We start from the raw sequence: 26,307 nt of genomic DNA, 5'->3' as shown, positions 1-26,307 counted from the left end.
TATTCATGAACTCAGTTCACACAAAACTAAGTTTTATTAAAAGTTTCTTCCCTTGAAACAACAGGGAGCTTGTTAAATATTTGCTTGTCTGCTTAATGTAACCTTTGAAAACAGTGATACAGTATTCCCTCACTTGACTTGTTTTCTCTTAATGCAAGTAGAAATTAACCAAGATTGCATTGATATAACATGTTAGGAAGGAGCAGAAAATGTGAATTCACCATAAATTATAAGACTTCACTGTATTTTTTACATCCATGGTTTGGGGTGTTACCACTGAACTTTGGCAAGAGATAGATCTATCATCAAGTTGTAAGTCACAGAAAAGAGCACTTTGGGGATGCTGTACCACTGTCTTTGATCCAGTAAAAAGGCCTATTTCATAACTAAGGCTAGGGTCTGTCTGACTGCATTGACTTTGCATTCACTATTTAACATAGTGGTTAATGAAATTTCTTACCACATAGTGGTATGAAATTTAGCTGGCTCAGTAACTCACCCAATTAACATTCAGTCAGTGATCAGCTTGGTTACAACATGTCAGGGAAGTACACTGGATAGTTTTGATCAAATTTACATTCCATTATAAGCTGGCCCCCCTCCCCCTTCAGGTACTACCCAGTTAATATTCTGGCTTGGGTCTTTAATATCACATGTTTTGCAGTGGACACAATTCTGAGCATTTATCTGCAGCCGTAACCCTTCTCCTGTTTCCAGGGGAACATATTCATAAACACCTGCAAAGATGAGAATGTCACTGTAGTGGATAGATGAGGAGTATACAACTAAGTGCTAAGACCTAGATTTAAAAGATCCTATTACAAACTCTTGCACTCTTCAGTAGCCATTATCTTACAATGCTGTGACTACCATCTGGTAACTTCATTATGCAGGTCAGTTGTCTCTTGTACACTCCTATTGACAATTGCTTTATCAAGAAATGTATTTTTTCCCCCAGAAAGTAGTTCAGGAAGGACCTTGGGCCTGTGTACCCCAGAAGGCCTCCCTCCAACTCTTCCCCTAGGCAGCAGCACCAAGGGAGTGTCTCCAGAGCACATGCAGGGCAGGGACAGGCTCCGGCTGCAGCTTCTGCACTGCTGATGCTGCCCATAGAAAGTGGCAGCAGCAGAGGAAGGGGGCCAGTGAACACACAGAAAGCAGGCTAGCAACTATCACAGCCGGGCCAGGGGGAGTGTATAGCTAGCTGGTAGGGGGAAGCCAAGCAGGCTGCTAGAGAGGTGTTAGCAGGGATATGGGTGGGTCCCCAAGACAGACAAAATGCAGCTGGTAGTTATCTTAATAAAAGGTTTGGGAACCACTGCCTTAAGGAACTAAAAGGCCTACTAGGCCAGATTATTTCCTCTACTGAAACATTTCAGTAAAAATATGTAAGTACCTTTGCCTTCACTTTGCAAAGCTGTTAGTTTATTCAACCATTATTCATTTTAATTACTTACCTGCAGGACAGAATCTCTGTTCTGGCCCATCATATATAGCTAAATTTTTGTTGACAGGGACACTGTCATCCTTCAGAGTCAAATGAGGAGGCTGGTCATGTTCATGATTTGTCCCACTTAGAGCCACAGAGGACAGGAGATCAAAACTGATTTTTCCATCAGGCTTGGGATATTCAATAGGAGTGCAATCTTTGGCTGGCTTTAGCTGATCAGAGTCTGGCCCTAAAGTAATTTTGAATGAAACAATATTAAGTTTCCTAGTGTGCAAATACTTAGTTGAAATTATAGTATTTAATTTGGATAAGGCAACTGGAGCCAAGACTCCCATTATCTTTGTAAAATGTTCTGTAGAATTCTTAGCCACAAATGGTCATGTTAGTTGTGTCTCAGCAGAAAGATTATCTCCAGTAGTGTAGTGCTCCCAATCCCTCCACTGAACTACACCAGGTCACTGATTCCATAGACGCAGAAAACCACCATCTACAGACACTTACTTTCTATAGCCTCCCTTTTAACATCTGACTTGAGTACTGATCCAATCCAACCTTGCTTAATACAAAACCAGAAGAGACCATAAAACAGATTCAGAAAATACAAATGTATATTTGTATTTTCTGAAAGAAAATTACCTGGATGTTTTAATGTCCATGGTTCCATTCCTCTCAGTATCCAATAAAATATACCAGTGTAAATCATTCCTCCATAGACACCCAGTACTCCATGGCAGGATGGTCGGATATTCCTAACAGAATAGAGCTCTTTCCACACCCAGGATTTTTTCAAGTTTTCTTCATATTCAGGCACATCAAGTCCTAGTTGTAAATATATTATTTGTTAAATGCTTATAATATAGCATGAATTCGGGAAGATTAGGTCCTTGAAATAAGAACTTGTTGCCAGCTGAGAAGTGTTTATTAGCAATGGATTAAAATCATTTGCAAAGCATAAAGTTCAGTTTTTTTGAAAACTAGATTTAGACCCATTTATAATATAATGAACCTAAATTACTACATTTTATGTTACCACTGAAGAAATGAGAGCTTGTAACTATTGCCAACTGTACACTTAATCTTCATTTTAGGAGTGTATTTTCTGAAATACAGTTCTAACTTTCTCAGACACTTTTTCTAGGATATTTGTATGTAAGAGCATCAAAACAGGTATCCTTAAATTCAGTTTTTAAATATTTTTAAAATAAAGTAAATGGTGCTTCAGGCTCTTGTGTTCAGGAATAGGACCCCTTAAGTCCTTTTCAAAAACTTCTCTTTCTGGGTGATGGGAGAAAAGAGACTTTGGAATGGGAAGTGAGAATACACAAGACCACAGTGCTCCACAATGTTTGGATGGCAGATTTCTAGAGAGGCCTGCGATTTACAGGAGGTCAGACTAAGTGATCTAAATGTTCTTTCTAGCTTTCCGCACAAGTCTATGAATACTCTGAGAAATGTTAAACGTCCAGACCGAGGCAGTTTATCAAAATAATGTTGCCTTTGAAAATACAAAATGACTGAACAGATGACAATGAGGACAATTAGGGGATGCCAATGCTGTAAATTCACTTTAGACTCTAAGGTTTAAGCTAACCAGAGTAACCCACCTATGATCTGAGCACCAGGTTTTCCCATTTTAAACTCAAGACCTTTGAACTATATAGCTTCACAAGATTATATATATATACACACACACACTTACAGCTATGCAGCCATGAGCACTGATTTGTGTAACTCCATCCTCAACACAAGAAGTCTAATAGTTTACTACACTATGCTAAATGTAATTTCACTGTAGCAGACCATCTTTTAAATAAGGCCTCGAGAAGACAACTTATTTAAACAAAACTCTATGAGGAGACATTTCCCCCAATTACTAATGTTATATGGGAATCGCTTCTGAAATACAGTAAAGAGAATTTATGGAACCATCTATACTAAAAGAGCCACTAATATATGTGCACCGTTTTGCCATAGGTTAGGGTGTCAAACAATTTTATTACCTATATGCATGGGAAAGCAGTTCTGAAACCAAGTTAGGAAACATTTTCCTGTCCACACTGACAACAGGTCCATTATAAAACACATTCCCATGACCATGGAAGAAAACAGTGCACTGAAATAGTGGGCTTGTTAGTGTAGATAGTTCCTAAATATCGTTTTTTGCCTGCTGTATTAGGGAAAAGCTGGAGAGTCCAGTTGCTAAAGACATAACAATAGTATCTCACACTATGTCTGTACTTACCAGATAATACACTTAAAAAATGAATAAGAACTTGCAGTTGTGGAGAAGCAGCTGTCATTAAGAAGTATACTTTGCTTAAAGAATGTACTCGAATCACTGTGGCTAACTCCAGAAGGGCTCAAGTTCTGGCTAGGTCAGTGGTCTCTATAGACATCTGCTGCCATCAGAGTTTTTAAGAGATCAATTAATGCACAAAGAAAGCTTTGCCGTACCCTCCTCTTTTGATGAACCATAAAGCAACCAGTATAGGGAGACATTAAGGTTAGAAGTTCTGTTGAGGGGTGGATGGGAGAGGGTTGTCACATACATTAATATTATAGTTCACTAAAACTAAAAACTTTACAAATATCAATTTACTTTTCACCATTAATGCTATGAGGGTTTTGGTTTTATTTGCACTTCTCTCAACTGGGGCAATGAAAACACGCTAGTTTTATCTTCGTTCCTATTTTTTTAAGTCTTTCACTTTCTGGTTCTGCACTAATGCAATAATCCATTGCAAACATTGCAGAGGAATTTATGAATAAACAAAAACACTTTCTATAGATTTTTTTAAGTCATGAAACCAGATCTGTTAAGATTTGTAAAAACAATAATTGACACATACATTGTAAATTTAGGCCTAATCTTCCTGACTGTCCCTTTAATGTTAAGAGCATAGCAGATTCTCTGCTCCAGCCCAAGGGCCTGATCTATTCACAATAACCAAACAAAACATTCTGAATCCATTCTATTTGTTTCTTGTATGTGTTATAATTTACTATAGGTATATCAATTTTCTCTTAAACCAACTTAGAGATGGTTTATTTGGCTTTCAAATAGTTTCTTCATATTCAAATAGTTGTTTCAACTGAACACACAAGCCAGCTACAAGTTTAAATAAGATCTTACCTATTGTCTTCGACTGGAGGTTTTCATTAGTTAATTGGTTGAAAACAGCTTCTGAGGCCAACATGCCACTTTTCATTGCAGTGTGCGTACCTTTGATTTTAGGAACATTCATGAAACCAGGACTGCAACCAATTAATACACCACCAGGGAAAGTGAGTTTGGGTATAGACTGAAGAGAAAAAGTCAGTGAGATTAAGATGATTTTTTTAAAAAAATAATAATGTATAATGGAAAACACATCTGGCATGAGACCAGGTCCTGAGCAAATAAGAGATATCAAGGTCAATATTGCAGAATGTCATGGTTTTTGTTTAATCAAGTGGAAGCTCAAGAAAACAAATGTGATCTCGTTATACTATTCCTTTCAAAATGATTGCTCTACTGAATAGACTATGATAAAGTCACTCAGTGACTCCTGACTCCTCCTTCCCCTGCCCCCCATCTGCTCTCAAGTTTAAAATGACAAATGCCTATGTAGCCTGAAAGCTTGTCTCTTTCACCAGCTGAAGTTGGTCCAATAAAAGATATTACCTCACCCACCTAGTCTCTGCTTCAGTAAGTCAAGCTTCCCTCCTCCTATAGTAACCATATCAGTCTATCTCCATATTTAGTTCTCAAGTCTCTGCATCCTCTTTCTTAGTTGACAGATTGACTTTCCAGGCATTACTGAGTTTGGCACTAAGTCTCGGTTCCTTTAAGGAAAAATAGTTGTGCAGAGACCAATAACGGAATGGTTTCTGGGCACATCTTTCCCTCTCCCTTTCTTCTGAGAAGTATAATATAATCAAGTAGTGAGTGTCACTGAAACGTTTGCCTGTGGAAAAGTAAACCTCTAAAGCCACGTCCCTAAAATAACTAAAGGATTCAGAAGTATGTCACATGGAGCAAAAAACACCAAGAAATTCCAATAAGTATATATGACCACATTTAGATTATCTCTGAAGATTTGTTTTCTTGCTAAGTTTGAATGCTTACAGAGGATATAGTTACTAAAATTTGAAGACGTGTTACAGCATTCCTCCCTCTTTACAGGACAGTGTTTGTTTTGTGTGCTGGATACTCCCCTCAAGCTGCGAATTTGGTGATTGCCTTCACAGTGAAGGCAACTGGGCTTGGGGGTCAGACAACCTAATAGCAGAGATGCCACCCCATGCTCTAGGTGTCCATAATCCTCTAACTGCCAGAAGCTGAGACTTTACAACAGGTGATCACTCAAAACTGCCCTGTTCTGTTAATTGCCGCTGAAGCTTCTGGCACTAGCCACAGTCAGAGACAGGATATGGGGATAGGTGGTCCATTGGTCTGACCAAGTATGGCCACTTTTATGTTCTTATGACTAGGATAAGAAGCCCGAGCAGTGGAGATTGGAACTGGGTAGGCAAGGTAATAGGATTGTGAAGAGATAGGACTGAGCTATAGAGAGGTTGGATTGGAGGGTGTAGAGTGTCTGTGCCCGCTATTAAATGCTCCCTTTCAGAGTATGAAGGACATTGTTTTTTCCAGTGTGCTTTTTAAAAATTTAGGTAGTTACACACAAGCTACATAAAAACAACATTTTTAAGGTTGCAAAGTCAAGCGCTCGAAGAGTTAGGAAATTCCAGAAATCAAGGTTCCTTGCTTGTATGATCTTAATTTTCCCTCCTTGCATGTATGCATTATGATAAAGTCTTCGATTAAATGATCACATCCTTTTTTTTCCCCCATGGGACCCTTGCCTCATCAGGGTTGTGTAGTAAAGGAGGCTGTTTTTAGGACCTTCTGCCTCATTTTGTGCAAAAGGTGGAAAGTGTATAGTGAATGAGGCAGTGGGTTGGAGGAAAAGAAAGGACGGTCTCGTGGTTAAGGCAGCTGAATGCTCTCCTGGGAGAACTGGATTCTATCCCTGCTTCTGCCATATATTTCTAAGTGATACTGGGCAAGTCACTAAAACCAAGCTTTTCAAATTGCATGTTCCTCAAAGACAGAGGCATCTTAAGTTTATCTATAGCACAAAAATTTGGGAAACTCCTGCTGTGGGTAATTTTGTACACATATCCTACATGTATCCTATGTATGAGGCAATATCATCACCAAAAAGAGAGAGAGAAACTAAGAGCTATAATTCTACTGACATATGAACATAATTCTGTACTCCATATGCTAACTGGTCAAAGACTTCTACTATAGATATTGTCAAGGCACCATATACGTTAGTATGATTACTCCAGACAATTACCATTCTTGTTCCTATGGACATTTTATTTCCTATTGATTCAATGAGACATTTTTAAAGCCAGCAAACACACCTTTAAAAGGTACGCACCTTGAAGAGTGGAGCAGTTAAAAATTAATGATCAACTAGCAGGTTTTAACATACAGAAAAGTAAACTCCATTTAATGTAGATATAACACAAATTACATACAACAAACCAAGCTTTGCACTAGGAACTACATAAAATAAGTTACACATTATTCAAAACAGAGGAGAGATGGGTACAAGAGCAGGATATTCAGCTGAATTCATGTAGTGCTCTGGAGAATGTCTATAGCAACTGCCTTATTCTCTCACATAAATTGGTATAACCCAAGGCAAAGAGGCACATCTGGCCACCTCCTCCTAGCAATAAATACAGTATTGACTAATCAACTCTCTCTCTCTTTACTCCTGTACATATTTTGCTATAACACAGACAAGACATATCCTAGGACATTCTAATTTAATAGATAGTGTGGCATTTTCCCAAGGCCTGGCAATATTCATAGAAGTTGATCAATTTATTTTAGAATGGCCAATGAGCCTTCCTGGTGCCAAAAGACATTCCTTTCTGTCCAGAAATTCCTTTTGTCCTTATCCAATCTTTTATTTCAATGGACACTTGCCGACAGACAAATTGAAGACATTTTAGTTTAGATATTACAAGTATAACTACTTCTTGTTACTAGAGCCACAGGGAATTCGGGATAAATAGTTTAGTTGTGTTACAAAAGAAAAAGTCCACACCCAGACAAAAACCCCAAACACACCCTTACCTGGAAACCGCCTTCATTCAAGGCTCTAGCACCATAGGCAATCCTTTTTCCACCCTCTAAAGTGGGCACCACACTGGGATGATGTTTCCATCTCTGGAACTCTTTAAATGGGCTCAAATAGGGATTTTGATAATCTAAACCAATCTTTAAAACAATACAATAAAATAAAACATGCCATGAATATTTAAATGTGAACATTTAAACAAAATAAGTTATTTATACTCCTCCTTTAAAGTGCCATATCAGCATTAAAACATGGTATGTTAAGTCCATTTTCATGTTACACCAACTTCAGGATCTTTTCATTACATTCAAGATGCAAGAAGCAGACAAACTATATTCATGACCTACTTCAGACCTATTAACACTATGCTCAGAACCAAGTCAGAGGATTTCGCTACAAGGTTGTCCTCAAAGTATATAACCAAGCTGTAACCAGCTCCCATAACAGTCCATTCCATTGGAAATGGAATCATCATAATGAAACTGCATTTTTAAACATGGTTTGCCTGAGCAGTGTGGATGAAACAAAAAACTTTTTAAAAGTCATATCAAAATTATGCTCTGATCACTAGGTATTGCCCAGGGGCTTCTCCTTCAACCCTGGGTAGTAAGTAGGGTTTCAGCCCCTCACTGATAAATTTTTCAAGCACTACTTTTACATGGCTTAAAATTGAATCAATTAACATTTCCAAATGAGTGAAGCATCTATGTAAAGCAGCAAAGGAACAATGATACAAAGACAGAATGAAAAGAGACTTCAATATTTGGCGGAACGCCCAGGAGTTCGTATTTTACATTCAGTCAAAAGCTAGTGCTAAGATGTGTCTTGCATTTTTCTAGATGGTCAAGTTCCAGCTTTGACATATTCCTGACAGGAGCAATTCCAGAGGCATGATCCTTATGTCAAAAAGCCCTATTTCTGGCTCTTGCAAGCTTTACCCCGGGGACAATTATTTCCAGGGTTTTGGACAAAAGAAAAACATAATACGGGTGAGAGAAACAGAGATAATTTTTTAGATAACTTGGCCAAAGCTACCTACATCCATCTCAGCTGATTCCATCTCAGAGTCCACTCGCTGCCAATGGAATTGACAGCCCACCATAGTCAGACAGCAGACAACTACTTTCTTCATCAGTTTACAAGGAGCTTTCATAATTAAGGCTTATGTACCAAGGGAAGCTATTGCAAAATAAGTTAGGGTGTGAATTTAAAACAGCAATTCTGCACTAGCTCCCAGTGTGGACTCTCTTATTCTACACTAAGTGCCTTTGTGCAGTTTAGCTTAAATGGATTAAGCTAAACTGCACAAAGTCACTCTTCATATGGAATATGAGTGGCCACATTGGGAGCTAGTGTGCAGTTGCTATTCTGTGTTATTTCCTGATGTACACAAGACCTTACTGCATTGATATGCAAACTTTTCCTGTCACGCCCCCACTTACCATTAACAGAATCTGTGCCCTCTCCCCCTCCATTACTGCACATCCAAGGTCGTCTTAGCAGTGGAGCTGGGAGAGGAGCTGGGGTTGGGGGAGGAGCTGGGGCTAGAGATGGAGTTGGTCTGAGAGAAGAGAGGGAATGAGGGCAGAGCTGGGCTGGGGCGGAATGGAGCAGGGGGCAAAGCGGGACGGGAGGCAGTTCTGGCCTGGAGGCAGAGCTGGGCCTGGAAGTGGAAAAGGAAAGGGGCTGAAAGAGTCTGGAGCGGAGCAGGTCTGGAAGCGTGGTGCTTCCTCCCCATCCCAAGTGGAGCCTGGCCTGGGCCCAGCTGCATTGCTGCCGCTCCCCCCCACCCAATATGTTCTTCTACACTCCTTAGGGTGGCGTACCCCCCAGTTTGGGGACCACTGTCTTAATGCAAAGCCCTTGTTGCAATAGTTTGGACTGGAGGTTATGAAGGTATAGAAGACAGAGGCAAACGGAGGCTCTGTGGGGGGGGGGGGGGAGGGGTATACAACTTAAACAGGAGGGAATACATTTTTCCATGATCAGCATGGTAGTACAAGAACCAACGATTAACAAGCATTCTGAAAAACCTGATACAGTTTGCATGGGTAACTGAGTGCTAACACATGCAACTGGTCATGCAAACATTTACAATTTTACTTGACACCTATCTTGCTTTTATTAAAGGTGACATAAGTAGCAACATCTGTAGTTATGGTTGCCTGGCACTTCCCATTATAGAACACTGTTGCTTATAAATTTAACCATCCGAGCTGAAATTTCCAATGCTGGGTGCCTGCCTCAGGTTGAATTTCTTCAGGAAAATTTTCATATAAATGGTTTAGCATTTCTCAGATGAAGTTAAGGAAAAACACACAGTTCTGCATATGTTAAAAATTCTTACAACTGTTTGTTGAGAAGTTCTAGCATTTCCTGCTTTAAAGCAGGGACTTAAATTTTGTTCTAGCAGCAAAGCATCACTTACCACAAACCCAAGAGCTACCAATGGTTCACCTTCATTTAAATGATAAAGAAATGATCCTCCATACGTATGTCTGTCCAAGGGCCAGCCCACAGTGTGTTCCACTCTTCCTGGCTTCCATTTCTTTTCATCAATAAGCCACAACTGGAATAGAGACTACTTTATAATGCAAGTCATTTTAATAATGCAATATAAAAACAAAACCCAACTAGAAATGATATGGACAAGATTGCAAAAACATTACTTTGAATTTACCATGCTGTGGCATATGATAAAGCTCATACAGCTGAGGACAGAGTAAGGCAGGACAAATGCTTTCTCAGCATATTTTCAAGTGACAATTCAAATGCTTTCCCTCCTTAAAACACCTCACATCAGCAAATTCAACAAACAGCATGGTCTTTAATATTTACACCATCGAAGATAAAATTTGTCATAGCCCCAGCACCCACCATTAATCACAGAAGAGCCTGCGTTTTGCATTAATTCTTTTAATAACTTCTGAATGAATGCAAGAACAGCACATGCTTACACTGACTTTTTTAAGGACACAAAAATTTTGGGTTACTAAACAGTGAAAATTCCTTTCAATAACTTCTTTACTTGGGACCTGAAATAAGCTACTGTAATCACTCATTTGGAACCTCAAAAGCTCAAAGGCCAACCTTCTACTTTTACAAAACTTCAAGTAGTACAGTATAGTAGAAGATCATATAGTTTCACAGTTTTAAAAAAAAATAGAAGTCTAAAAAATTAATTTGAATATACATAGTCTAGAGTAGACACTGATGGTTAAGGAACACAAGTTAATATATGCTAAAACCTTGAATATACTTTGTGTAAAACCAACAATTACTTTACCAGTGTACTATATTTGTACTCAGAAAAAACATTTAAAATATTTTCCAAAAATAAAACCCCAACACCGTGTCTTAATTATATGCATATTGAATTAACACTGCAGACAATGTGTAGCTAGCACAATTTTGACATCTGCTGTATAGATCAAAGCAAGTTTCCAGTCATCACTTCACTATAATGTATACCCTGACATGTCACAGAATAGTCACAAGATGGAAAGGTTATTGGGGTTTGTAGACAGATGTGCGATACCTGGACAGCTTTCCAACTTAGCTGTACCTTTGTTCTCCCTTAATCAGGGACAGTCTGTGCTAGATTAAAAGTGGACCTTAAAAATAAATATTTTGTACACTTAAAATATGAAATGATTTACAAGTTAAATCAATTTAAAGAGTGAATTCAGTTTGGAAACAAAACTCTTCACAACAGTTAAAGAATACCTGCACTGTAAATGGAAAAAAAGAGGATGGGAAACCAAACAAAACTACCCAGAGTTAGTTATGATGTTCAGTAAAATAGCAGCAGAAAAGCAAACGAGTTAATGTCATATAGGAAGTTAAGGAGAGTAAGAGGGAAAAATACAATAGGGACTAACTCTGCCTTGGCCAGGAGATGGATGTCACAACTTAAACAGGCCTTTTCACACTCCTTATTCTATAATACCAAAACGATTCAAAAGTTTACAAACTTAACTCCAAGCTCTTGTCAAAATCCACCACTCGCTACTTAAATGTGCAATCTAAAGAAAAAACCTCAGTTGTAGAAAGCAGTTTATACACACATTTTGAAACAGTCTAGTTTGCAGCAAGTCTTATACTTCAATCATTTAAGCGCACAAGTATTGTGATAAAACTAAGTACAGATACCTCTTTCAGTCCGATACCATAGCTCTGAGGTTGACATTTCTCCCTTAGATTGTATCTGTTGTACAATTGTTTGGCAAGATGTCCATGACAACCTTCTGCAAAGAAGGTGACTTTGGCATGTAGCTCCAGACCTCTTTCAAAGTTAGCCTGTAAAAACAGAGAACCTGTAGTCACCACACTGTTTAGATAACATGGGTGAGGGAAAGGGAGGCACAGAGTGCTGTTTAGGCACTTTAAGATCTTCCTGATTCTGGGATACTCCAGAGACTGAAGCAACTGCTGGGCATTTGTCGATATTACTGCAGCCTTCCTAGGCTTGCCCAGGAACTATGCAGCACTGTGTGCTGTGGTCCCACCCCTAAAACACTCCTCCCACCCCACCACAGTACTCCCCCATGCCAGAGTGTGTGCAGGGCTGTCTTCCACAGTTCTCATATCAGGACAATGATCCTCTAACCAAATAGGGGGCTCCTAGAGGACATTTACACTATATAGGCCCTTTTACCCAGCATCAGGAGGCCAGAGTGGACCTCACCCAGACAGCTGTGTCACAGATCCACAGGATCCGTGCTGTGCCCCCAGTTTTTAAACAGTCTCTTTGAGGAACCCCTTCAATATACCAGACCCCCAGGGGGGTCTCACTCTTCCTTCAGGGTAGCCTATGCAGCCTCACCATCTCCTGAGACAACCTCTAGGGCTTCAGCACTCCTGCTTCACACTGTGAACACTACTCAGCAAGTCCAACCGAAAGGCAAAACTCCTGGTTAGAGACCTGTACAGTCTTCAAGGGACTAACGCACCTCATCCAGTATTTGCAGTGACACTCAAGCAGCGATTTCAGAACAGTGGGGTTTATAAGTCAACTGGAACACAGCATTGGAAGTCCTTAAGTTAGCATAGAGAAATAAAGGTTAAAACACAGTCCATTCTGGTCATCCCAGTGCAATTCACCAGCCAAGCTGTAGTGAACTCCATTTTCAGGCTGTCTCTCTCTGACCACCTTAGTCAGTTTCCAGGTGAGAATGCCTAGACTTCTTCCAGAAACCAATTCTTGATTCCTCCATCTCACTCCTCTGAGTCTTTTGTTCTCAAGCTGGGGCCTCTGCTCGGCTTCCTTGCTGAGAGGCAGGGAAGTTCTCTTCCCTCTAGGTCATTGTTTGCTAGGTGTCCAGATCCTGGTAACTGGGTTTTCAATTGTCTTTTCGGATTTTCCACTGATGTGGGTTGGCTTTGGCCAGTCCTTTTTAATGATCCATTCAGTCCACTCAGCTAGGCAACACTCACCCACACACCTATAGCTCTTTACCCTTCCATAAACGCAAACTTAATCCTTCCCATCCTTCACTAGGTAGCCAGGCAAAGTATGAGGAAACTGAGGCACACATAGGATTAATGAAAAAATATTACAAAAAAATTCCCACTTTGTTACACCTTCCACTGCATGACATTTTGTCCATGGTTTGGATGGAATGGGATTTAATATAAAACTTGACATCTTCTTAAAATATGCGCAATGTACCTCAGAAGGCACATGACCAGGATTCATCACTGAATTTTGTGTGCTGGATGGATCATTAGCTTCCCCAGCCTGGGTCAGGCACTGACAGGGAGTGTGATGTGAACACTGATCCATTCCCAGAAACATCTTCTTGGATGCATCTTGTGATAGTCAACTCTGAAAAAGTGTCCCCAGTTCATACACAGGACTTAGATATCAGTACCCTGGGGCTGGATTCATAAGTGAAAAAAAGATGAAATGATCCAAACCAATTATTGTAAAAATCTGGTATTTTGAAATATACAAAGAGATCTTACTAGGACTGGAAATTAGCAGAAAAAAAGTCAGCCAAAAAAAGATCTGGTGCAAAATGATAAGTTTGAATATATAGAATACAAAACTAAATATGTTATTTTAGTAATAATTGCCTTTGTTACTATAAAAAGTTGTATTAATATGCTTGTAGATGTATTATATTATGGAAGAACTCAAATTATATTTTAGGAGGAAAACAGGATTGAAAAAAATTCCCAGGAGGTGGATTAGTAATTCTCTTTCGACATTTTTGTCAAAAGGCTATATCCTACCCAAACTCAAAGAAGTGGTACTGAAATTTTTTATTTGACTTAATTTATGACAGTTTTCTCACAGGGCATTGGGGATGGAACTAAACGTACTATGTTCCTTGTATACTGGTATTCATGCTTAGGGGTAGGTAAGTACCAGTTTTTGCTGGAACTTTCCCCACTTTCTGCATTTCTGATTGAGAAGCAGAAGGTGAACTGTATTTACAGCATACAGATTACTAAGAATAGACTTGTTACTTATGTTAATATGACTATGCATGCATATGGTACTGTTTCATAGAAGCCATGTCCTTGCTAAGATAACAGCAGTTAGAAACCATAATTAAATAGCTTATGTAAATGTAGACATTCTACATTATCTATGTTTCTAAATTTATAAATTTAAGTAACAAAACATGTTTTGCAGTTATCTTTCTCCTGCACTTATACAAGAACCAATGCTTATTTTATTGTATATTTATACCATTGCCTTCACATTTTTTAATTAATTTGTACTATGGTAGCGTGTTGGGGCTCCAGTCATGGATCAGGGCCGCATTGATTAGCCACTGTTCTAAGACAAACAAGAGACATTCCTTGCCTCAAAGTGCATATAATTTTAGTAAATTTACTGATCAAGGCCCTGATCTTGCAGACACATCTTTAACTCCATCCATTGTAAGCTGTACAGCTAACTTCAATGGAACTACTCACAGAGCCTAAAGTTAAACACCTGTGCAAGTGTTTGTAGGATTGGGGCCCTAATAATTAAGATTAATAAATTAAACAAGTTAATAAAAAATGTGTTGAGAGAGAAATTTCTGAATAAGTGGTGCAGTTTTCTTCCAAGTCACAGAAGACATTCTGTTCCTTTTCTACAGTTCCTAGGTTGGGGGCTCTTTACATCAGGAATAAAATCAGGCTTTCAACTACTGCAACAAATGTGAATATTACTGGTACCATCTACTGGTGAAAATATAGAATTGAAAATAATTTTAGCTATTTGGTGAAACAAATAAAGGTATAATGAGAGGTGACAGTTGTTCTGTTTGAATTATTTCAAGACAAGAGTATAGTAAATATATGATTTCATGGTCAACTATTTTAAATGTAGGAACATCAGCCTCCTTATTAGCAGGAAAAGTACATTTTAAAAAGTGAACCAAAAAAAAAAAAATACTCCAAAGGAGGAAGCAGTAAGTGGATGCAGACAGCTACCAGACAGGCAGGAGGATTCATCCAGTAAGGACCCTGCCCACAAAAGGCAGATGGGATGAAGTCAGCAAAGTACAACAGAATTGCAAAAAGGGCAGAAGGCAGCAACCAGCCATTAGAACAACAGTGTTTTGTATTTGATGAGTTACCAGTTAGACATCTCTCTCTCCCCACTCACCTTCATGACTTCTTCCATTCAGTCCCCCCCTTTCCTTGCACTCCATCCTTCCAGACACCACCTATGCCAAACAAACCTCTCCAATTTTCATTCAAATCCCTCCTTAAACAATTCCTCCTCTGAAGACTTTCACGGATAATCCCAGGGACTTTTGGTTTGTTTGTTTAAGGGTATAACACCAAGAACAACAATGGCATCACAGTGATGTATATAGCAACTACAGGATTGGACCTTTGCCCATTAAAAAGATAAGTACTCACTTTAGGTGCTCCATCCTTTTGAATGCCTACATCATTAGTGGCAATCCCTTTCACACTGCCATCTTCATGAAAAAGAACCTATGGAAATATTCAAACAACATCTATTTTAAAGACCTGTCATTTTAAACCCATTTCTAAAATTATTTCCAAATGCAGAAAACATGGAGGTTAAAAAATCCAAACCTTTTAATTAAGAGCTCAGTCTTGAAAACAATGGGATTAATCACGTACTTAAATGCTTTGCTGGTTTGGAGACAGAGTATTCAGAAATTTGCAGAACTGAGCCCTTATTTTTCAAGCATTTCTGTGTAATATGGGACTTGCTAAAAAATAGAAAATTGGGCTAAAATCTCTCACACACAAATAGTTATGTCATTACCTCAGCTGCTGCATAGCCTGGATACACCTCAACACCCAAAGCTTCTGCTTGCTCACCCAGCCAATTCACAAAGTGCCCCAAGCGCACTATATAATTCCCATGATTAGTCATTGGAAGGCCTGGGCAAAAGGGAGAAGTATACCACAATCTATTCAGGTTTATGGATTAAAACATATATACACACACAGGAGATGTGCATGCTTAAAATTTAACACTTTTAAAAATACAAAAGTTTGGTTTAATGCAATGCACTAGTATCTTTTTGCTATGATTGCTGTCTCTATACAGAGATGTTGTGTGAATTTTAATAGGTACAATCTAACTACTTATATTCCTATCATTATAGTTTGTGTACAAAGTTGCTAAAAAGCAGCTGATGCAGTATTGCTTGCCTCCCAACATATACCATAGTTGTTTCTTGAAAAATATAACATAGCCCGGTGAGCTTTTTATAACTATATTAAACCTCAGCCCTGTTTTTTCAGTAAGTGTTCTAGCTTTTCAACAAGCTGTACCTGGAAGAATTGGCACTGGAATTCTGGAATTCTTCGTTAAAATCCCAAATTTGTCTTCAGTTACTGGAGTCTGAAGCGGAGCCTAAATATAAGAAAAAAGTCATCACCGTGAACTATTTTTGCTGCCTGTCAAGAAGCAGACATTTTCTCTCCCTTTTCAAGGAGCAAATTAACGATCTAGAGTAGTATGACACAATGATATAATGGTCTTGTGAGAAAGTTTCATGACAGAGGTAAAGCACAGAGTCTCAGGCAGAGCAATATTCAGGTAAAAAGTCAACAAAATTAATACTCCTCAACTTTTGGAATTGGCATAGGGCTCCCCTCCACCCCCGCAACAAACAGTTCCTTTCTTATCTAAGAGTTTTTTATACAAAAAAACAAAGGAAACAACTGTGCAATGAAAGGTGATATTTATAAATATCACCTTATTTAAAAATAATATATAGAAGTGCAGCATGGAACTTGATACAGAGTTTGTTTCAAGCTAGAGATTAATCGTAATGATTAAGCATTCATACCTGTCGCTCCTTCCAGTCCGGTAAGAGTTCTTCCAAAGCACGTGGCTCAAGACAAGCACCAGAAAGCGTATGTGCACCGATCTGAGCAGCTTTCTCCACTAGGCAGACACGAACTTCTTTGCCATACTCATTGGCTAACTGTTTGAGTCGAATAGCTGCAGAAAGACCCGCAGGGCCTGCTCCAACTATGACAACATCAGCTTCTTCTGCAAATCTTTCCATGTTCACCCCTTTAATGGAGCAAAATATGATATAGCGATTTCGTCCAATAATACATCTCTCTCACCATTCTCTTCCCCTCTCTCTCTAAAGTTTATTGTTTTGCTTTGTCATATCAGCCATCAAGTATCAAAATACTGTCACCTTGAACTAAGTGGGGTTAATATTCAACAGATGTGAACACAGTGTACATGAGCAGCATTTTAATTGTGCTTTTGCCTAATGTTTGGAATATCAAACTAAGCCTTTGCTAATAAAGAGGGACACAGAAATAACTTTAGATTCTAATCTCCAGTGGTTGTGCCATCCTAGAATGCTTAAAATAAGGGCCCAGATCTACGCTTACTTCTCAGATGTGCTTGGTACAGCTCAGGAGAAAAGAGGGGGGGAGAAGTGCCATTAAGCAACCTTAATGGTCCTCCTCCTTCCCCCGATGCTGGGAATGCTCATCCAGTCCCAAGTATCTGCTGCTTTGCTCTGACAGTCAGGGGTCCCCAAGCACTGTTCTGGCAACAGGGATTGTTGGGACATAAAGATGACCCAGTCACACCCACTTTCTCCAAGGAGCTGCTAAGGTTAGTGAATTTATAGATTAAAATAGCATAAATAAATATCTTCTTTGCCCTACTTCATCATGATCAACTCATGAGACCACATTACAAAAGTAGAAAAATACATATCCTCACTGCAATAAGGTAATACGATAAATGAGACAAATGTTAACTTTTTAGTTTGTATATCTATAGCTACAACATGTATTTACACATTTGCATCATGAAGTCTCATACTTTCTTAGTTTAATTAGGAGCAAACTAAATATGATCAGTTCTGCTTCGCTAAAGCTGATCATCATAAGCAAGCAACCATAAAATGTCACCTGAACCTTTAGTATTGCACTTACCAGAACAGCATTTCTGTAAAATAACTGTGCTCTTAACATTTAAAAATGCCTGCAATTACTATAGACAATCTGTTTTCTTAACATGCAATTTTTCATTTACCTTCCCATCGTTTGTCTTTGTTCCGAGAATGAATAGTATAGTGTGTAGTGATTCGAGGCACAGGGGAAGTAGAAGCCCATCTTACAATATGCAAAGGCGATAGACAGTCTTTCTTTACTGACTTTAAAACACGCAAACAATGATGTGCTGTAAAAAAAGGACAACTAGATTAGCTGAATCATTTAACTGTTAACATAGATAACAGTCAAAAGGCTTGAACCCACTTTTTAAAAAAATCTTGAGGCTACTCAGTACAGAAAAATCCTAAACAAATTAATAAATCATGACCCTACTCTGTGTTTCAGGATTAAAGATAGGAAGTTGACGGGTGGTACATGATACATTTTGCAACATCACACTCTCATTATCAGGAAATGGGAATAGGAAAACAGTGCCCACCACATGGAAAAAACACAGTTTTTAACATTACTTTTTAAGGCTATATCTACATTGCACTTTTGTCTGCAAAACTTTTGTTGGTCAGGGGTGTGGGAAAAAAAACATATCCCCAACCGACAAAAGTTTTACCAACAAAAAAGCACCAATGTGGCCAGCGCTTTGTCAGCGGGAAATGCTCTCCTGCCGACCACTCGTTAGTGGTGGTTTTATTTTGCTGGCTGGAAAGTGCTCTCCTGCTGGTGATGAGCAGCTACATGACAGACAGTGTAGACATACCCTTAGTTTCAGATGTTACATTTGGGATATTTACCCTTCTAGCACACAAAGTCTTTATTTTCTGTTTTGCTGGAGTTTTCTCCTATTTTTTAGTTCCCTGTATTCCTTGAACAGAGTTAGTCTGTAGTTTATAACAGGCTTAATTTCCTCTACTTGTGTCTACTGTTAGTAATTTTAAAGAAAAGTAATTAAGTAGAGAGGGAGGAAACTTCCACAGCTGCCATATATGGCAGACTTGAGGGATCAGGAAGATGTATTTCATATTAAAAGAGAGTTTATGTTCATATTTTAGAGTATCCATTCTGTAATATGAATGACCTAGTCATTGGCAGAACCCTATTTGAACTTCGGGAAATTCACAAGCTGACGTTGTGTTCTCCAAATGGCAGAGAGAACCACCAGATTGACTATATCATGATCAATGGCGACACTCACTAACAGATGTGAAAGTGAGAAGGGGTGCAGATGTTGGCAGCAACCATCACCTTGTGACAGCCTCCATCAAGCTAAAACTGAGAAGTGTGGGTCCACCAAACAACGGACATAGACATTATGATATTGGCAAGCTGAAGTCTCTTGCAATACAGAAAGCCTTCATTCTTCAGTTAAAGAACATGTTTCAAGCACTTGCAAACCTTGATGAAGAGGAGGGGAAGCAAATGAGGAGATGAACAAGAAGTGGGAAAAAGTAACAGCAATTTATAAACAGCAGTGAAGCCTGTCTAGGCTACAGGAAGAAGAGAAGGAAGGAGTGGATTACAACCAGCACATGGAATGTCACAGAAACCAGACGAGCCGTGAAGAAAAAGATTTTAGACACAAAATCGCAGAAGCTAAAGGACAAATACCACGAGCAGTATAGCAAGGGTCAAATGCTTTGTGAAGGCGGATAAACATCATATTGATAATCTGGCAACACAAGCAGAGGATACAGCTGCTTGTGGTGAACAAGGAACCATCTACAAAATGATGCGGCTTATCAGTGGTAAACGGCAGACACCAACAAACACTCTCATCAAGAACAAACAAGGACACCTTCTAACAACTGAGAAAGAACAGACATGCGCTGGACAGAGCATTTCAAAGAATTGCTAAACAGGGAGCCACCTGAAGAGGAAGCAAACATCCAGGAGGCAGAAGAAGATCTTGATATGAACACAGACACCTCAACTAAGGAAGAGATCATTCAAGCCATCAAATCCTTAAAAAATGGGAAAGCTCCGGGCAAGGATAACTTGAATGCAGAATTGTTCAAGGTAAATCCTAAATTAGTAGCATCTATCCTGGCCCCTCTATTTACATCAGTCTGGGAAAGGGAAAAAGTGCCAGATGAGTGGACCAATGTGGTTACAGTGAAGATACCAAAGAAAGGAACTCTCAGCGGTTGTAATAATTGGCGTGGTATAACACTTATCTGTGCCAAGCAAATTATTGTGTAAGATCATAGTCCAGTATATAGCAGAGGTAGTTGATGGCATTCTCAGAAAAGAGAAAACTAGTTTTCGGAAAGGGCATGGATGCACACACCAGATCTTCACTCTACGAAACATCATAAAACAGTGCTTAGAATGGCAACGGCAACTTTACATACATTTCATAGACTTTGAGAAGGCTTTTGATAGCATTCATGGGACCAGCCTATGGCACATTCTGTGGGCATGTGGAATTCCTTTCCATATATTTGTCATCAAAAGCTTCTATTTCAACTTTACATGCAGTGTTGATCACAGTGAGCTCAGTTTTGAAGTCAAAACAGGAGTATGTCAGGTGTGTCATGTCTGCAATCCTCTTCAACACTGCGTAACGTGGCGTACAACAGATGACATGCCAAGAGGAATTAAATGGATGCTCTTTTCATCCCTTGAAGACCTGGACTTCGCAGATGATGTTGCTCTCCTACCACACACCCAACACCATATACAAGAAACAACAACTCAACTCAACGCATTCAGCCAGCAAATTGGACTGACAATCACAGTAAGACAGCTAGCATTATCTTTAATATTGCCTCACCACCAGTACGGAGAGAGGATTATGTTCTCACCATCAGCCAGGACGGTGGAACAAGCCAGGACATCCAAAACAAAATCAATAAAGCCAGGAACACCTTCAGGAGCTTAAATACAGTCTGGAAATCATCAAAATACAACACCAAAACCAAACTCAAGATTTATCAGAGCTGTGTACTTTCAACACTACTTTACAGTGCAGTATGCTGGGAAATGAGAAAGTATGACCTGTCCAAACTGTCTTCATTCCATACAACCTGTCTCAGAAAAATCCTCCGTATCTTTTGGCCCAGAACAATCTTAAACAAAGATCTATTGACACAGTGCAGCCAAGAGGATCTGAGCATCATCATTGCCAGGAAGTGTTGGAGATGCATAGGGGTCATGTGCTTTGGATGGAAACTGATTCCATCACCAGAGCAGCAATAAGATGGACACCTGAAGGCAAGTGAAAATGAGGCTGCCCGAAAACAACATAGCAAAGAGCTGTGGAAGCCGAGCTGAAAAACCTGGGGCACAGCTGGGGAACCATTGAAAGACTTGCCAGAAACAGACAGGAGTGGAGGAGCTTCCTCACTGCACCAAACTCCAGAGGCATAATAGGAACATGATGATGATGACCACCATCATAATATATGAGCATCAAAATCAGGATTTATTGTTGTATGTAGTACTCCATAACGGACCCTGCTTTTGCCATCCCTAATTTTGGTCACTAAACATGGATTTTTAAAAACGTACAATATACAGATGTGACCAGTTTTGCTGTAGCTCAGACACTAAAACATAACCCAGTAGAGGAATAAAAAAAGTAAGTTAAATAATAGAAAGATAGCCATAAAATTTCTATGTCAACTAGCTTATTGTGTAAGGGCAAACAATATTAGTTGCTTAGTCCTTAAAAGGAAAAAGAAAGTTGAGCTAAGTTAGAACTCAAGAAAGTCTTAACTCTGAAAAACTAGTCAAAGTACAGGGATGGGCTAGGCAACTTTCCCCACATTGCTCTACAACTTAAAGTACAACTAATCGAACATATATTTCCTTTTCTGTTCTTTTTAGACCAAACAAATGCTTTGGTGATCTTCATCTCTGTGATTAAAAAAATCCTCACAGAACCCACAATCAAAAAGTCCTAGAGCTAACAAAAATAGCATGCACATACAAGAGAAAAACATATATTAAGAAAACATTTCAATTTCAAACTTCCAAAGACTTATAGTAAACATCAACATACAAACAAAAAAGGATTACAAACATTTAAGATACCTGCAATGTGTATTTAAGTTTGTTTCATACTGTACCTGAACATATGTTAGTGAATGCTAGATGGGCAGCTATTCCTTGGCAGAGGGCCTGAACAAAACTTCACAATCAACAGTAAAAATGTAGATTGAAACAAAGTACCTTTAACCAAAGGTAAAGGTTTACACATACAGTCAACCCTCAACTGTGCTTCCTAAACAATACTCAAGCACAACCAAATCCTGATGGTCAGAAGCAAATATTATATCACATACTTACTATAAAGATAATTTCCTGTTTTCACAAGTAATAATGTGGAGTATAGCCTGAGAACTATTTTCCCCTCATCACTATGCAGAGGAATTGGTAAATGTAACATGAATGAATAAATATAGGAGAGTGCAAAAGTGAAAGAATAGTACCTTGTCCTGGTTCAAAAGATTCAGAATATTAAAAGTTGATTTACATGGCCTTACTCTAAATTAAAAAAATAAAAAAATCAAACATTGGGTCATTTTGAACATAATGGAAAGAAAAGGAATTATGGACCCAATCATGTTATGTGTCATGTAGCCAATGGCATTTTTGCCTGTGAGGACTACAGAATCAGGTCAAGTTAGTTCCTTTCAGGCTAAATGCATAAGAGAGGACTTGAAATACACAAAGTGTATTAGTTTAACTACCCAGATTCATGTAACCATTCACATCTTGGGAGCTGGAGGGGGGAGATGAGGAGGAAAGGAGTTGGAGACTGGACAGGATAGAGAAAGGAGGAAGATTTGCTTGTTATACCATGAAAAACTGCTATCTTAATAGTTTAATAAGGCTGAGCTTGGAATACATTTTCACATCTATAAATGCCCTGGAATAACAGACACTATCTTATGCTCCCATATCTTCATATAAATATATATTATTTTGTAAAGTGTCACAGCTCATAAGCCAGCTGAACTAGAAACACCTGCATCATATCATCACAAGCTAAGAATCCTCTCTCCCTCCCTCGACCCCCACATCCCAAATCCCTCAGCCTAACTTTACAGATGAAGAAAGACCTTAAATAGTATCACTTGTTTTCTAAAATGCTTTGAACATTTATAAAGTATTTCTTCAAAGTAGCATGAGCAATATATACAAGATAGTGAAGAACAATTTTTTTACTGGCACTTGTGAATAATTCACCCATCCCAAATGCAAACCAATATAACCTTTATATCTCCACACTCCAGGGTGTAATCTCTTGGAACAGTGTAATGTACATGGACAACAAGTATTATTTATGTAGCTTAAGTCATACTAACTTAAATAGACAATCCAGATGTCACAATAAACTGCAACAGATTTAGGAGTGAGAGTCTCAAGCAGTATTTACTTTAAAACAGAGAATCATAAAATTAGTAATGTATTGCAGACTCGAACATATTTCATAACTGCAGAAACAACTGCAGGTACATTCCTTAAAACATTCAATCGCTTCTCGGCTCTATGAGCTAAGATCAAGTGTAGGGATCGGGACGGAGGGCAACACCATCGTCAGCCCCGGAGCCAGAGGCGTGCTGGAAAAGTCCCTGAAGGACGCCGTCCACGCGCTCTACGTGGACACCATGAGGAAAAAACCTGACCAGGGCAAGGCCTTCGAGGTGACCAGCAAGTGGGACTCCAGCAACCACTTTCTCCCCGCAGGCAGCTTCACCCGATTCGCCGACTGGCGGTTCATACACCGCGCCCGGCTGAACTGCGTCCCGCTCAACGGAGCCGTCCACCACGGGAACCGGGACAAGCGCTGCCGGAAGTGCGGATACGCCATGGAGACCCTGCCCCACGTCCTGTACAGCTGCAAGCCCCACGCCAGAGCCTGGCAGCTGCGCCACAACGCCGTCCAGGACCGCCTAGTGAAGGCCATCGCCCCGCACCTGGGAGAGATCGCTGTCAACCGCGCCGTCCCCGACACAGACAGCCCACTGCGCCCGGACATCGTCGTCACGGATGAGGACCGGAAAAAGATCATCCTCGTCGACGTGACGATCCCGTTTGAGAATAGGACCACGGCCTTCCGCGAAGCCCGAGCCCGCAAGCTCGAAAAGTACGCTCCCCAGGCTGACACCTTGCGGACAAAGGGCTACGAGGTTTATACCGACGCTCTGATCGTTGGGGCCCTGGGCGCCTGGGACCCCTGTAATGAATGCGTGCTGCGGACCTGTGGGGTGGGCTGTCGCTACGCGCGGCTCATGAGACGCCTAATAGTCTCGGACACTATTCGATGGTCTACAGACATTTACACAGAGCACATCACCGGCCACCGTCAATACCGAGAGTGAGCCGGCATGACTTGGTGCACCCACAAGGGAGAAGTGACCTGAAAACCTCCCCTGTTAGACTTTATCCCCTGAGCCCTGAACCAACCGAACTGAACTCTGCCCTGTGAGGGTCATCCGAACCCCATTATCCAGCCCGCTTATTTACTTATGCCCACGACTGTCTATAACCTGTACGTATGAGTGATGTACCCTCACTGCTTACTGACTGTACCCCAAACTCACCCACCGTATACCCCGCATTGGGGACATTACAGACTGTATATGTTATGTGCCGTCCAATTCCAAAATACTAAAATCGCCCTATACTATGTATGTCACCCCCAATGACCAATATCTGACGTTTCAACTCTCTGTATCGTTCATTTTCAAATATTTTCTAATAAACTTTTAAATTTGAGAGAGATATGATAAGATTCCTACTTGACTAAAGTTATATGAAACTAAGATAATTAGAATACATTTGTTAATGATCTTTTAGGTCCCAATCCTGCACAGGCAAATGAGCAGACTCAAATGACCTTCCTGTATATAAGTCATTGCAGGATTGGGGCCTCAGCGACTTGGCACTTCACTCATAACACCCGTAAGTCTGAACTTTTTGCGAACACTTTTTAAAAAGCGAAGGAACTTGAAACTCTTTGCTAACTGCTAACAAGGGGATTATTTCCATATTTGTTATTTAAATGATGGAGCAAAGATGGAAAAGTAAGTGTGTTATTTTCTCCTATAATCCATGCATTACAACACTGGGAACCATTACTTAAAAAAAATGTATACACCGTACATGGTACTTTACAGCAGGTAACACACATCAATAAAATAGATATATATGGATCAAGTCCTGAACACAATTATGCAATTTTATTCATGTGAATAAAGTTATATGAATTAATATTCCCCAGATTGGACTCTCATATAGGAACAGTTACTAGTGTGTTTTACCTGATGTAAAGTGCTGACCTGTATATGTGCCTGTAGGATCAAACTCTACCAAATTAAGATCTGATCTTGCAAGACCCTGATCCTGCAATGAGTTCTGCATGGATGAACACGAACAGCACTGCAATGACTTCAACAGGGAGAAATTGTGAACTGAATACACAGTCAAATGAGGTAAATGAACTAACAACTGTTATTCTGGCCAGTACTGTGGGGTCAGTGTCCTTTCCGTTCTAACTACCTTAAATCACTACCGCACACATCAAGCACGAGCAAGGGGGATCACAACACGGCTGATTCGTGTTCAAATATATCTGTTTTGTAGGAGTCACAAGGCAATGACCTTTGTTCCAGTTTTGTGTCTCGCTGTAAAGAGAAGGGGCGGGGCAGCCGTGTGCGGTGGGCACGGCCCACAATCGGACTTGATACTGGCCAGGCCCCCTAGCTTGTCACTTTCACTCCCCTGTCCTAACCCCATTGCTATTCCCGCACACCCACGGGGGAGGGGGGCACAGCCCCCCCCTTCCCACGAGCACGGAATCGCGGTAACAAGTTAACAGGGCAGAGGGTGATTTTCAGCCACCACCCGAGAGTCAGCCTGCAGCCCACCAGCCCCACGGACCAGCAAGGTGCCCGCGAGCGACGCCCCACTTTACCTTGGCCGGAGAGCGTGCAACGAGGGAGCGGCATGGTGCCTGCCTGGGCGCCCCCGGGGACGGGGCAGCCTCCCCTCAGGGACTGGAACGGGGGCGAACGCTGCCTCCGGCCCCCCTGCCCGCTACGCACACCCCGCCTCCCAAAGCGCCCGGGGTTCCCGCGCTGCCTTCCCCGAGCGCCCGGGCGCTGGAGCTCCGGGCCAGCCTGTCGCTGCGAGTCCGCACACCGCCGCGGCCAATTGCATTCACTGCGCACAGTGCACACCCGCAGCTCTCCCCGTCCCGTCGCACCCCAGTGCGCCTGCGCGCCAGGCTACCTGCCGGGAGACGGAGTCCCCCCCCCGAGGAGGAACTACTACAGCTCCCAG

At 40.4% G+C, this 26,307-nt stretch overlaps 1 protein-coding gene across 1 annotated transcript; it reads right to left on the bottom strand.

Moving 5' to 3' along the window:
• Positions 1 to 15: 15 nt before the first annotated feature.
• Positions 16 to 26,251, bottom strand: ETFDH (electron transfer flavoprotein dehydrogenase). Its single transcript, XM_039541284.1, has 13 exons — positions 25,940 to 26,251; positions 18,101 to 18,247; positions 16,881 to 17,110; positions 16,360 to 16,441; positions 15,845 to 15,963; positions 15,466 to 15,543; positions 11,749 to 11,895; positions 10,025 to 10,165; positions 7,593 to 7,736; positions 4,584 to 4,752; positions 2,087 to 2,269; positions 1,458 to 1,679; positions 16 to 737 (listed from the first exon to the last, which is right to left on the bottom strand). Exons 1-13 carry the CDS (start codon positions 25,971 to 25,973, stop codon positions 574 to 576), a joined length of 1,860 nt encoding a protein of 619 aa, XP_039397218.1. The 5' UTR covers positions 25,974 to 26,251; the 3' UTR covers positions 16 to 573.
• Positions 26,252 to 26,307: the final 56 nt, after the last annotated feature.

The sequence above is a fragment of the Mauremys reevesii genome, linkage group 5 (assembly GCF_016161935.1).
Source record: "Mauremys reevesii isolate NIE-2019 linkage group 5, ASM1616193v1, whole genome shotgun sequence".
NCBI lineage: Eukaryota > Metazoa > Chordata > Testudines > Geoemydidae > Mauremys > Mauremys reevesii.
Note: the sequence above shows the minus strand (reverse complement) of the source record. Positions and strands in the feature narration are given on the sequence as shown.

What these genes read in the sequence shown, in the direction of transcription:
- ETFDH (XM_039541284.1), bottom strand. Translation starts at nt 25,973, where the DNA reads ATGCCGCTCCCTCGTTGCACGCTCTCCGGCCAAG. An exon ending in TTGCACGCTCTCCGGCCAAG is followed by an intron (nt 18,248 to 25,939) that starts GTAAAGTGGGGC and finishes CTTTTTTTACAG; the next exon opens with CACATCATTGTTTGCGTGTT. An exon ending in TGGTAGCTCTTGGGTTTGTG is followed by an intron (nt 7,737 to 10,024) that starts GTAAGTGATGCT and finishes ATTGTTTTAAAG; the next exon opens with ATTGGTTTAGATTATCAAAA.